Source organism: Ursus arctos, unplaced genomic scaffold (assembly GCF_023065955.2).
Source record: "Ursus arctos isolate Adak ecotype North America unplaced genomic scaffold, UrsArc2.0 scaffold_20, whole genome shotgun sequence".
Taxonomy (NCBI): Eukaryota; Metazoa; Chordata; class Mammalia; order Carnivora; family Ursidae; genus Ursus; species Ursus arctos.
The window spans coordinates 48,880,048-48,894,369 of record NW_026622875.1 but is presented as its reverse complement, the minus strand read 5'-3'; the positions used below and the strand labels follow the sequence as shown (position 1 = coordinate 48,894,369).

The 14,322-nt window shown below is 50.8% G+C and overlaps 1 protein-coding gene across 5 annotated transcripts in view; it reads left to right on the top strand.

Annotated features, from left to right (window-relative positions):
• The window catches only part of MYRIP (myosin VIIA and Rab interacting protein), a 355,695-nt gene that overhangs the window by 272,834 nt on the left and 68,539 nt on the right, over window positions 1-14,322 (top strand). For 4 of the 5 annotated variants that reach the window (XM_048216130.2, XM_026496775.4, XM_026496774.4 and 1 more), the window contains exons 5-8: window positions 672-752; window positions 4,181-4,278; window positions 4,495-4,575; window positions 6,975-7,118. In XM_048216130.2, the coding sequence (XP_048072087.1) occupies window positions 672-752; window positions 4,181-4,278; window positions 4,495-4,575; window positions 6,975-7,118 (404 nt within the window). Of the gene's footprint in view, window positions 1-671; window positions 753-4,150; window positions 4,279-4,494; window positions 4,576-6,974; window positions 7,119-14,322 lie in introns of all 5 variants that reach the window. The other variant, XM_057315911.1, reaches the window with a different exon arrangement.

Genomic DNA, 14,322 nt, shown 5'->3' with positions numbered 1-14,322 from the left:
GGGCTTTAAAAAGGGCTTAGCCAACTGCTCTTCCCAGCCTGGAATTAAGATTAGGGTTGTGTGTTCAATTCAAAGAAGACCAAAGGAGAGGCAGCAGGCCTTGAAAGATCAAATGCCATCGGTTGACCTTGTCTCGCTCTGGGCTTGTTTCACGTGAACTCTGTTCTATGGAAGAAAATGGTGACAGTTAAATCAATAGCTAAAGGCGACTGTTTGGGTCAGTGCCCTACACTGCAGCTAAAGACCAAACCCACAGCATCACGAGCTCTTGTTCTTTCTGTCTTTCTAGTAATGAAGCCAAGTGTCAGAGAGGCTAAGTAACGTGCTCGAGGTCACACAGCTAGTACTTTGTAGGTCCAGGAAGTGATGACCTTACATCTCTCTGGCTTCGATCTATTGTTCTGTCTTTGACTCCACATTGCCTCCAAAGAAGGTATGGGAAGAAAGTTGAGGGAGGCAGCAATGTTAACACCAGGAATCACTGTGAGAAGAAAAAGGTGACTGAGCAAAAGCTGTAGCATTATTGTGGAGCCCATGATTCCCTAAATATGTGCAGAGCTGACTTCATCAGAGTGGGTCATGGTGGTCTGCCAGGGCTGTAACCGTGCACCAGTCCTCACTGGGGACCTGTGATAATCCCATTCTCTCTCTCACTCCCTGCCCCCCCCCAGGAGGAAACTTTTTCGAGGCAAACCTGGAGAATGAAGGAAGTATTTCGGGCAGTGATTCAACATTTTATAGACAGTCAGAAGGTAAGTTTGCTTAAGAGTTTGCAGCTAACAGGAGGTTGAAGGAATAGAAACACCTCCAGAAACTCGGGGTCTCCCAGTTGCATTGTAACCACTAGACACAACCACTTGTTACTGGGTGGGGGTCTCCAGGGGGTCTTCTTGTCGTTGTCACTCGTGTGCATCCATCATCAGAACTGGTGAGTGTATACAAGGCGTGACCGAGAGCAGTGTGTTCGCTACCCAACCCCTGGATACTTCATATCACCTGGTGAGTTCCAGTTCCAACTCCATCTTCCAGAGTTGAAATATAATAATGAATACACTGGTGTAGTTCATATTAAAATATTCACGTAAAGAATATATCATGTACTGATTCACTTCTTTATACCAATATCATAGTCCCCTTAGAGTAGACGTTAAAAGCAAAACGAACTTCTGGTTTCAAATAAAACCTTCACCACCATTTCAGCCCCTTCTCCAGAGTGCTGGACCTTGAGAGCCTCCTGAGTCACCTGCTCCTGGGGCCCTACAGCTCCTCTGCACACTCTTTGCTCTCCCCTTTGGGTGCCTTCCCATGAAGGTCCCATCCTCCTTCATCCTTGCTGCCTAGAACTTCTCCACAGGGTACGATATACTCCTATGGGCTCCGTGCGCCTCCATTTACTGCTGAAGCTGAAATGCCCAGCACTAATTTCAGCCCAGAGCTCTAGACTCAGATTTCGGAAGCTTGATCATCAAGCCCTGTAGATCCTACGGGCACTAAGCTCAGCACATTCTAATCAAGCTCCTCAGCCACCTAGGTCCAGTGGCAAGAGTTCCGTTTCCCTTAACCCTCCCCGCTCCCCCACTTCTACCCAGTCACCCAAGTTCCTATCAGCTCTTTTTCCGATTCTGTCCTTCTCTTTCTATTCTAACCCCCATAGCTGGAACGGGTCCTGCCCACAATTCCCCTGTATTAATATTACCTTCAGTGACCATCCGTATCCACCAGGGTTCTCCACAGAAGCAGAACCAATAGGACACATATACACACATGCATACACACACACAAAGAGATTTATTTTATCTTGGGGACTTGGTTCCCACAATGGTGGGGCGTGGCAAGCCCAAGTCGATAGGGTAGATCAGCAGGAAGGAGCCTCGGGCAGGAGTCAATGCTTCAGTCTGGAGACAGGCTTTCTTCTTTGGGAAACCTCAGTTTTTGCTCTTGCTCTCAACTGCGTGGATGAGGCCCACCGACATTACCTCAAGGGCAATGTCCTTTACTTAAAGTCAGCTATCGTACATGTTAACCACATCCACAAAATACCTTCACAACAACACCTAGATTCATGTTGGATTAAATAACTGGGTAGGACAGCTCAGCCAGGATGATGCATAAAACTGACCATTCCATTGTCTACGGGTCCTCCGAGCTTCGGTCTCTCTGCCTCCACCTTCTTCTTCCTCCACACCCCTGCCAGTCATTCCCTCTGCAGCAAAAACCTGAGCCTTTACTTTCAGCCAAAACATCTTCACCCTCACCCAGAAGTCATGAATGTAGCATCCAGAGCCTCTGGGTTATGGTTCCAGGCTCTTCCTGGGGGACGATCCCCACCACGGGCCCTCCTGCAAGCCTCTTAGCGTAAGGGCCTGCTCACCCCATAGCCTGGGAAGCACAGGAGAGTGTGGACTTGGCTTGTCCATCAGGGCGTCACTGGGGGCCTCACAAAGCTAGCGAGGACTTGTGAGAAAAATGTGTTGGTTGTTATCTTGAAGAAGAGACGTGGGAGGTACTGTGTCTATCTCCAGGGAACACTTGGTGTGATGACAGCCTCAGTTCTGTAGACTGTACCTGTAGAAACATTGGGGAAACTGTGTATTCAGCCGGCCACCCTGAGGTGTGCAGAGCCCTGACGTGACTATCATCATAGCCAGCTTGCGACGGACCTGTCAGCTTGCGGGATCGCTTTGAGCATCACTGGGTTGGTTTTGGAGATTTTATTATGTTTTCTGGATGCCACTTTCTGTCCACAGTGGTGTCTTGAGGAACCTGAGAAGCGTGAATCAAGTTTTTTTAATTGAGGGATTGATTAATGAGTGAATGGATGTAGTTACACTTAGTCTCACTCCACATAGAATTTGAGGCCAGCTTTCAAGAGGTTTGCATGTGTTAAATAATGCATGAGTAAGAGAGTATAAATGGAAATGGGAAGCTGAAATCTGGGCCAAGGAGACATAGGCACGCAGCCCCTGCAGACCTGTGTTCCTGGTGTGAATCCAGCTCCTGGGGCAAATGAAGTGAGGGATGATCGAAATTCTCACTTTCAAGTAAAAAGCAAAGATCGAGTTTCTGGGGAAGCAGAACTCTTACAACCACTCAGCTCCAAAAAGAATTTTGTCACCTGCAGAGGTCCTTTGACATGGGGATGTTTCCCCCCACCTGTTGCCATTTGCAAAAAAAAAAAAAAAATGCTTGCTAAAAATATGATAACATTATTTTTTAAATCATGTGAGCTTGTATTTGTCTCACTTTTGCGGTTAAAATCAAGGGCTTTTGCAGAGAGAGTCTTGGACTCAAACCTCATCTCTCCTCCTGTCCCACTGAGTTACATCGACGAAGTTACTTGAGCTCTCTCTTCTTCAGTTCCCGTGTCCATCAGATGGCTCCCATCAGTAGTCTGTGGTCCATATGAACTGTGACCACGCACGTGGTGCTCAGCCTGGGGCCAGCAGGTAGTTGAGCTCAGTGAGGTTGGCCAGTGTTGTTGTTATTGATAGTATTGGCTTAGAATCAAAACATTGCTTCCATAGGTTTTGTATTTGCAGAAAATCATGTGTATAGTTCAGTGCCCTCAGAACATTGAATAATTTTCATCCCTATCTTCACAGTGATACATGAAATGCACAAAATAACACATAGCCTTCATCTGAGAAAGCAGATTTTTTCTTTATATGAAGCCCTTCGAGAAGTGTAGTTATCTGTAAGCCACTCTGCGTGTCGGGAGGGACCGTGTGATCCAGCCGTGCTCTCTGAGATTGATCTGGCTGGGAGGCAGTCTTTCTGGCTCTGTGGGAAGCAACCCCACAGTCTGGGATGGACATCCAGTCAAGGTGGGGACAGAAGGGCTCAGAGGAGGATTTTCAGAGGAGGAACCCTCGGGTCAAGCCTTGGGGGCCCCAGGAGCCAGCTCAGGTACAGAGCAGAGACGAGAGGAAAGAAGGCCAAGATACAGGAGCCATGAAGGAAGAGGCAGTAGCCCTCAAAGAATCACAGTTTGTTGTGTCTGGAGTGGTGGTGGAGGGGGAGACAGTGAGGCAGGGAGAGGCCCGGGGCCAGTGCTGCATGTTGAGTGGTGGGGAACTTAGCCCAGCCCCTGCAAGACGTACGCGGCAGAACTAAAATGGAACGATCATTTTACTTGTACTTTCCCTTTCAGAGAGTGGTCTGTGTTCTGTCTCCTGTCTAGGACACAGCATGATGGACACGCTGGCTGTCGCCCTGCGGGTGGCTGAAGAGGCCATTGAAGAGGCAATTTCCAAAGCAGAAGCCTATGGGGACAGTCTGGTATGACCCCCTGATCCTTGCTGGGGGAGTGTGGGTCAAGGTCCTGGCCACCAGAAGAGAGTACAGATTGCAGGACACCAGCCTCATGGTGGCTGTCCTTGTCTAGAGCAGGGCCCACCCTCCCCCTGCACCTGTGGTCAGGACTCCCAAGAAAGTGATTGCCAAGTGCCCTGACCCACCCACAGCATGCAGCCATTCTCTTCCCTCCCACCGCAGGACAAGCAGAATGAGGCCAGCTACCTGCGGGACCACAAGGAGGAGCTGACCGAGGAACTGGCCACAACTATTCTGCAGAAGGTAGGTGGGCCCTGGCATCCCACAGTGCCGTTCACCACCCTGGCCCGGATTAGGGCCTCGGGAGAGCTGAAGAGCAACTGTGGGCCCCGTCGTTGTCTTGGGCACCATTTCTGTGCCTCGTCACTTTTCCCTTTCGTGCTCTGGGGTCCACTGCAGAAGGATCGCATTGCACTGCAAAGTCTAAGCAGACAGATCCAGTGTGTTGCCTTTAGGGATTGAGCAAGCAGGTAAGGAGCCAGGAACTAAGCCCTGAGCAGGTTAGTCACCGTCTTCCTGTTTCCTGGCCTTCCCACTTATGCGTGTTTACGTGTGTGCGCATATGTGTGTCCTCTTCTCACATGTCTCAAAAAGTCTCTTGCTGACCTTGCAGTCACCCCCTGCTACCTCCGTGCCCTACACTGTCCCTTACATGGTGTATCAGTTCATTACTGTCGAGAAGCCAACCGCCCCTGAACTCTAAAGCTGCAAACAAGGCTTATTCCTGTGTGTCACAGGCGAGTCTCTGACACCACCTGTGTGTCCCACAGTTCAGTTCTGACATGACGTGGAGTTAGCACAGACCTCATAGGTTAAGGGCTCAGCCCCACCAGAGTGCCCCCACTGCAGATACCAGTGACAGTCGTCAAGTAGCCCCAAGTTACTGCATTGCTCTCCAGTCTACTACAAATCCACGGATTCCCATGACCACCCTCTGGTGGGATGATTTGCTAGAACAACTCACAAAACTCAGCAGACTGCTACACTTCCAATGACTGGCTTGTCCTAAAGGATACAAATGAACAGCCAGATGAAAAGATAGATACACAGGGTGACGAGGCCCGGGGAGGGGATGTGCAGACCTCCATGCCCTCTCCACCGCCCACCACCCCGCCCTCCCAGCGCAAGGGTGTATGCCCCAGCCAGGTGCATGCAGTCCCTCCCCCGCTCCCCCAGCTTGGAGTCGTCTCATTAGCATAACAAAGACACTCCCAGGGCTTTTAAGCTCTGTGCCAGGAACCAGGGCCAAAGACCAAATATATGTTTTATGAGGCCTCAGTATCTTTTTCGCTCATGCATCTGCACTCCCGGCTCAAGCTGTGGGTTGGGCTCGAGTCCATGGTGTGTGTCCATGCTGGGGCCTGACTGAAGGCATGGCAGCTACTCAGGGCCAGGACAGGAGCGCAGGAGAGGAAGAGGAAGCCGCGATGTGGACTAAGGCCCAGACTTGGCCCTGACCCCTGGGGTTACCCACTCCCTCCTCATGGGTCATTGACCAAAGCAAGGCACCCAGTCAGCCCCCTGCCATGGGCTTATCCTTACTGTCCCCTTCCTGGGATGGATGCGGAGTCACACTACAAAGGATTGCATGCCGGGAGCAATGAACAAGTTCAGTCTTCCCTTTTGGTCACAAGATCCATGTCCCTCCCACATGGCCCATTTGGAAGAGCCCCACTTATCCTGCAGAGAGCCCCAGATGTCTCATCCAACCCACAGTTCAAAGTATATTCAGTCCAGATTCCGTGGCTCTTAAGCTGGAGACCTAGGAACAAGCAAACACATCGTCTGTCCCCACATGTCCACATACACTCGCAGGGCTTGGACACCGGGGCAGCCACTGACGCAGGATGTGACTAGCCCCCAGCAATCCCAGAGCAATCCCAGTGGGCACCTGTGGCTAGGTCCCCCACCATGGAGGCGAGGGTACACTTCAGTCAGGCCCCAGTCTGCCCCAGGGCATGGCACCTCAGTTCCTCGCTCTCCCTGCTCTCTGGCCTCCTGCTCTCTCATTCTATCTGGGCTACAAAGACATTGAAGAATACACTCAGATTGGTGGCTCCGCAGTTTTCTCAGCTGCCCATGGGAAGTTGGTAGCCCAGAACCACTGTACAAATACATTCATTTGATCCATATGACTGCACCCAACGCAGCAAGTGGTACAAACGAGCTGAAGCCTTCCCTGATGGCTCTTCATACCTGCCCCCTTCACCGACCCTGCCAGCACTTCCTAAAACCCAGATTTACAGCCAGAGACCCTGGGTTTATGAGCTGTGCAGCCGTCACTGATAACTGAACCTCTCTGAGCCAGTTTCCTCATCTTTAAAATGAGGAGAGTTATAGCCCATAGCTTTTAGGATTATGTTGAGGATTAAATGGGGTAGAGGGGATACAGTGCCTACGGCAGTCTGGCACATGGCAGGCACTTAATGAATAGAAGTTGTTAGCATCATAAAGGAATTATTTATAAAATGCAAAGTGTGCCCTGTTACCCTAAGGCAGATCTGAAACAGGCTGGTATGCTGTTAAAACTAAGCTCTTCCGTGGCTAAGAAACATCCCAGAGATGGTCCCAGTTACTCCACATAGCACCTGAAGGCCTCGCCAATAACCTGCCCCCATTTGTCCCCCACCCTCACCCCCTAGATCATAAGGAAACAGAAGAGCAAAGGCGAGAAGCAGATGGAAGAAGAGCCAGAGTGGTTGCAGCCGCAGAGCTGCAGGGCGGAGGCAGCTGACCAGGGGACCACAGCGCCCCCAGGAGACCCCCGCGCTCCCTCCATCCTCTGGGTGAGTCCCCAGGCAGTACCTGCCCGCCCCGCACAGGTGTCCTGCCCAGGCGCAGGTCAGAGCCTGTGCCGCAGACGTGGGGCTGCCACGCTAAGCTGTCTGTAGTTGACTCGTGTGCCCACCCGACAGGGTAAAGGTACCGGAAGGGGGGCGGGGTGAGAAACAGAGAAAATGTGTGTGTGATGGGGGCAGGGAGGGGCCCGAGGGGACAGAGGGAGTCAACACAGACAGGCTCCTGAGCATATGGAGGTGGATTTTTACGCAGAGACCCATGTAGGAAAACTGAAGTCGTCAATAGTCATTTTTAAAATTCATTCTGAAAAGAGTTGAACTGGTCCCGTGAGAAGAACAGCTTTAGGAGGGCCCCGGGTTTCCTTACAATTTCCACCCCTTGCCAAATCGCCGTACTATTTGAGGCACTGAAATGGCCACCTCTGGACATGGGCGGGCAGTCGGGAAGTGGCCCAGCCTTTTTGTCCATGACCTTGAAATTAAGCCAAGAGCCGAATCACAAAGCACAGTGCCCTTCCTGTGACCCCAGGGTCTGGGCCTGCTCATGTCTATGGTAGAGCCACCAAGCCTGCAAAATCCGTTACTTGTTGAAGTGACCCCAGCAGAAGACATGGGGGCTGGGAAGGATGGAGGCTGAGGCCAAGGAGCCGGGCCTTCTGTGTGGAGATTCAGCATGAAACCCACGGACAGGTTGGCAGGGCTTGTCTTCTAGCAGCGGTAGGAACCCACGGGGCTAGCACGAGGCGAAGGACTGGGCAGCACACAGGTGCCATTTAAAACCGGCGAGTCAGACATGGGAAGAGCAACGCCACGTGTTTACGCCGCCCCTCCTTGGCGTCAGTGGCATTCATCCTCTATGTAATCAGATCGAAAAACAGGTGTGCACCCCAGCTGTGTGGTAGGCATGCAGTTCCAAAGCGATGTGCGGTAGCCTCACCCACATCAATCCTCCCCGTGTCCTCACCAGCCGCCAGGTGCATGGCGGTAACAAGGAGCATCTTTATGGCTTTATCAGAGATTTAGCTTCATTGATTTATTGGCAGAACCTTCCCCTGTCAGCATGCCCATCAGCTGATTTTAGTGCTGCTGTTGTGCGCTCGGCACCAAGGAGAACAAAATAGGAGGAGTCTCGATCCCTGCCCTCCGGGACTGTATAATCTGGTTAGTGAAGCAGGCCAGGGTAGGAGTCAGCCCACGGCTGTGGACGCTCCCCTGAAAGGTTGAGACTGGAAATGAACTTGGGGTTCAGAGGAGGGAGCGGCCCATGACCTTCAAATAGCCTGTCATTCAGTGGTTTCCCTAACTCATTCCTGCCACTGCGAGCTCAGGCTGCATGCATGGTGTCGCCCTGTTTCCGGGGAGTCTTTCGGAAGCATTTTTTGAAAGAGTCAGGTCTGGGAGGCTCTAGGAGGTGCGAACACCCTCAGGCTCAGCATATGACCAATGCTTCTCCTCTACCTAGACTTTCCGTGCACAGGGTGTTCACACATATTATTTCGTTAGATCCACGCAAGGGCATCCTGCGTTCTCTCCATTTTACAGAGCAGTAAACTGAGGCCTACCTAGCCTGAGCCACTGGAACTAAGTTGAGGGGTGGGGCAGGACCAGAACCCAGATCTCCTGGCTCCAAGCCTTTCCTCCGCGCTGCTCCTGTCTCCTGTGTCGTGGGGAAGCTCTTGGATACGAAACACCTGTTTTCCCACCAGATGTGCCGGGGGACTCCTTGTCATGCTTATGGTTCAACCTAGAAATGGTATTCTTGCCACCTCGTAGAGGCTGGAGACACTCTGTGTGTCACTAGAGATGTGGGACGGTGGGCTCTAGAAACGAGTCCAAACAGTGGGCACAGCAGCAATGGCGGCTGCAGCAGCCCCCCCCCCCTTTCCACAGGAGGACAGCAAAGTGCTTCCTGCACACCCCTTATAGTCACGCGCTGGCCAAAAGCAGCTTATAATAAGCAGCAGTGCTGCTTCCCAGGGGGACCTTGCACTCAGCCCCTCGGGTGGCCAGAGAGACCCTAGTCCACCTGGGACGCAGGCACGCCGTGGGCCCAGTTCAGACTTGCACAGGATTCCCATTCACTTTGCTAAAACAAATCCTCTCGGGCTTTCCTTTTCTCTCCAGATAATCTGTTTTGCCAAACGCCTGCCTCCCGCACACCCCTATTGTCACTTTGCTTCGATATCAATGTACACAGAGCTGACGCGTTTCTTACTTACTTGTCCTAAAGCAAATGGCAGAATATGATTTCTTTCTAGATTTTGATATAGAATAAGGCCTAATGGAAGTCTCTCTCCCACTCTAGGCATCTTTTGAATCTCTGGTATACAGTGTTTTGCAAGCAATGTCCATGTTCCAAGGGCTTGAATCCACCTGTGTGGGAGGGGGTGGGAGAGATCCTTGAGGATGTAGTTTGAGAAAAGCTCAGAAAGGCCGTTGATACATCCCTCGGATAACACTCTAACCACCCAGATCGTAGGGCCTGGCACCTTACAGAGGGGACAAGATCATCCTCTGGCTCCTATTACTAATACCTTCATCCTTACCTTTGATGTTGGATCAAAGAAGTCCCCTCCTGACCTCTCCCTGTGAGTTCTCCCTACGTTGTGATTTGCAATATGTAAACAGAATTTTTTTGTCAACAATATCAGTCAGAAAGATGGGAATGCTTTGTCTTTCTCCACTCGTGCTTGTACTCATGGGAGCTGCCCCAAACAATGCAGCCTAAATCTAGGCATAAAGAGAAATCCAGCATCCAGCTGGGTCCCTGGCACAGTTTGCCCTCTGAGCAGCCAATATCATTAGTCTCCCCTTGTCAATGGCCACGTATGTTCTGGCGTTGGGCCAGCTCGGCGTTGGGCATGTGGCAGCTGTTTCTCTGTACAGGGCCATGGCCACCTGATGGCAGAATGCTGATTTGTGGGGATTCAGTCATGGCCTGGACTTGAACCCTTCCCTTCTGGCTTCCAGGATACCTGTGAAGGAAGGAAACTATATGGATTAAGGTCTCAGGAAAACACCAGGATCCACACCCTCGTGAACACCCATTTGTGGCTCCTGGTTTGGTTTAAAGACAGCCATGTGGTTAGAGCTTTTAAAGAACATTGTCTGGAAGGAGAGCCTGTGCCTTACCCAGCGCTCAGTGAAAAGAGTCCATCGATTCCTGATTAGTCAGCTGTTTGAAAAGGCTTATACCAAGTTCTAGCTCTTCCAGGGACAAAGAAGCCCGCACACCTCCTCTGTGTGAATGCTGTCCCATTTGGCTCCAACCACATTAATAGGCTAACAGGACAAGCTGGCCAGCCCAGGCCCCTGAGAGGGCCTGCAGGAAAGGACTGGATCCCTCCTGATAGCCCTGACCCACCACATCCCCCCCGTCTCATGCCTTCCTCCCTTTGTCGTTGTCTCTGGCCTATTGCCTTCTTGTCTTGTCTTCAGACTTCCATTTGATGCTACACCTGGGTCTTGACCCCTGGACAGACCCCAGCCTGACTTCCCTTGGTCAGGACCCCAAGTCCTTTCCCTCTGACCAGCACAGCACCATAGGCAGGGCCAGCCCGGGGCATCAAGAGGTGATACATCCGGGTGACAAGGGTCAGCCTCTCCAATGCTCCATGCAGTGTCTCACCCTTGAGGGCTAAGCCCATGCTTCCTCCCCACCGCTGGCCTGCACTTAGCCCCAGTCCCCTGTGGTGAAGGAGTCTATGCTACCACCACATCCCGGATTTAGGGCCTAAGGGGGACTGACCCTGGCCAAGGCTGCCATATTGCACAACCACTGACCTAGAATCCAGAGTGAGCAGTGCCCCCTGGGTCATGCAGCATGATGACTGCAGTTCTAGCTGCCCACGAGGCCATGTGGAGAAGGGACAGAAACAAGTACAGGTTAAGGAGCAGGCCCTGTGTTTGCCCATCTTGTGTTATTTCTTTTACCCCTCACCACAAAGTGTGGATGCAGGTATTACTGAACCCATTTTATTGATGAGAAAACTGAGGCTAAAGCTTCACCATAAGTTGCCTAAGGCCTCACAGCTTGTGACTGTGGAACTGGGAGCTGAATACCTTTCTCCTCTTCCACAGGCCCTGATCTAGCTGCTTCCTCTATAAAAGGAGATTAGTGGACTCAGCGTCTCTCAGGCCTAGGAATGCACTCTCCAACGCAGTGGCCACAAGACACAAGTGACTATTCAAATTTAAATTAATTAAAATGAAATAAAGTTTAAAATCCAGCTCTTCCATCACACTGGCCACATTTCAAGTGCTCAGTAGTGCCTCTGGCTGGCGGCTACTGTATTAGGGCAACATTTCCATCACCCCAGGAAGTTTTATTACACAGCATTGGTCTAGGGTTGAGATAAAGAGGAAGGGATAAGCAAAGGGCATAAATGCAGAAATGTGCCTCGTCACTGGCCAGAGCCTGAACACGAAGAGGCAGGCCAGGTCTTGGCTCTTGGGGACCTCACAGAAGGTGGCCCTCCCATCTTTTGACCAGCTCCCCCCCCCATGCTTATCTGCATCACTGCCAGATCTCCACTCCAGGGGTTCCAACTCATGGGGTCTGGAGTCAAGCCTGGGCATCTGTGTACTTGACCTGAATCTGCCCTGGTGAGGCCAGCGGGCTGCAGGCTTAAGGATAGCCTCTTTCTGTCTCGAGGAAGCCTCCCTGACCTCCACCCGTGGAGGCTGTAACCCTGTGGCTCCAGGCAGTGCCTCCCCCTTTCTCCAATGACCTGGACCCCTCTGGCTCAGGGTGTAACTATGCAGAATCCCAGAACACTGCAGGCCCTGCTGCTTGTGGTTAACTGCGAAACCCAAACTCAGTCCGTCCCCATGCAGACAGGAGTTCTCATCAGTTCTCTTGAAAGAAATCTGAATGTCATTGTTCTTTTTTTAATTTCCTCCCTTATTGTGTTGTTCTGCGCCAGTGGGGAGGGGGGGGTCCATGCCATCCAGTTTTCAAAGCCTTATGATGCAATATCCTAAAAGCCTGTAGTGCAGGGCTTATAATTCATTTAATGCCTGTCTCTCTACGCGTATATATATACAAAGTTGTCTTCATAATAACGTGGTGATCCTATTGATAATAACCGTGATGATAGCAGGGGCCAGGCTCTTAGGATGTGTCCGGTGACCAAGAGGCATCTCTCTGTCCCTCCTCTATCCCTACTTCTCTCAGCCTTTTCTCTTATGTTTCTGTCCCTTCCTCCCTCCTATTTGCTCTCTCCTTTGATAGACCTTAAGTCTTTTTCATTTTTTGTAATTACTGGATTGAATTTAGTATCTATGCCTGACCCTGAAAATACAAAGCAAAGCTTTGTCTCCATTATCATTCAACCTCTCCCTGTTTTATGGAATAGCCTCCTTGGGAGCAAAGACCATTTTGGAGCCCTGGTCAGTGCCTCAGGGAGCCTGCGCTGTTGACAGTGCTGATAGTCCTAGCCATCACAGCGACAGTTAGGCCATTCCAGGAGATGTAGGGAGCATGTCATGCTGCAGCCCACACGGGGTAGGAAGCGACTGCGGAGGAAGGTCTCACAGAGTAACTCACGATCACGCTGTGTGTTTTGCCCACAGTGTCAGAGCCGGCTGGTTCAAATGGCAAGTCCTGCTGGGCCAGAGTGCGTGAGGCCAAAGGGGGAGTGTTCCCAGGCTTGCGACACGGGCTCGGCACAGCACGGAGAAGGCATGGAATCACATCAGCTTGGGGCCAGACAGACCCCAGCTCAGACCCTGCCTCTGCCCCCTGACCAGCCTTGTGCCTGGACAAGTTATTCAACCCCTGCCTCAGTTTCCTCATGCGCACTCTATCAGATTGAGTGACAGAATGCATTTGTTGTCCTGGCTCAGCAATAGAGCATAATAAATACTCTAATTTTGACTAATACTCATTGAGTGCTTTTTGTGTACCAGGCATGACACTGATCCTTTTACATGAGGAAACTGAGGCATAGAACAGTTGAAGTTCCCCCACCGAGATCCCACAGAGCAGGAGGAAGAGCTGACATTGACGCACTGCCTAACACACAACCCTGAAGAGTTGAGGCAGGCCTTTTTCAAAGCTCTGATTCGCAAGCTCATCTTTGCAAGACTTTGCTGGCACACTGATGTTCCTGGACCATGGATTCCACCAACCATCCCTGGCCCCCCTGTGCAGACGTGCAGACACTAGCTCAGGCTAGCCCTTTCTGATATTATCAGCCCTGCTTCTTCCGTGGACATTAGGGTGGGTAAGAGGAAGGGAAGGAAAGCAGAGGTCATGGGTGAAAACGAAAGAGTGGGCACAAAGACCCAACAAGGGTCATGAGCAAATCATTGACTCAAGAAATCCCATCACTTCCCAGGACCCACGGAGGGTGAACTAACTGGTGAGTAAACACATTATCGTGGCGCCATCTGCTGGGAAATATGTTTATTGCAACGAATTTGAGGCCAAACTTGGTGTGGGTCTCAGAACTGGGGCTTTTCCATCCTGGCTGGAGACTGGGCCAGCGGTGTCCTGAGACCTACTGAAGCCAGACCTTGGGGTCTTTTGTGATCGTCAGGGTATAGTTTTCTTGTAGTGTGAAACAATGGCTTGTCTGAAATAGAGTATAAAAGTCTCTCACAAAGAACACAGATTCCATCTTCCCTGTTAGAACCAGAGGGACTTTTCATTTCTTAGTGTTGGCTTTGGTAGATGGGGAGCATTTTTGTCCCATAAAAATGGACCAGGCTACCACTTAAAGATGCATACAGACAAATATAAAATACCATGTGACCCACTGTAAAATGAAATATTAAATATCATTTTCCCCTTTTGTAAACACATATTCAGTGATTTATAGTGAGAAGCTTGTAGATATAAAAAAAAAAAAAAAAGCAAAGTCAGGGCATAGAAAATGGCCCCATAATGCACCTGGCAATAGATTACCAGTTCCCTAAGGGCCAGACCTCTGTCTAAAGTCCTGTAAATTCAATCACAAACCTGCGACCAAGGATCACACCCAAAAGACCATTCCTGCCTTCAAGGAGCTCATGGTCTTTGGAAGAATTGACAAGTTGTAGTAGGACTGTAACGGAGTGTGTGGAATTGTGTGTGGGATCACATAGAAAGGAGACTTCTCACCAGACCACAGCGGGATGAGTGCCAGGGGTATATTCCCTGAGTACACAGGAGTTTGCCATAGAAGGATTTTTTTCTTCATTTTTTAGT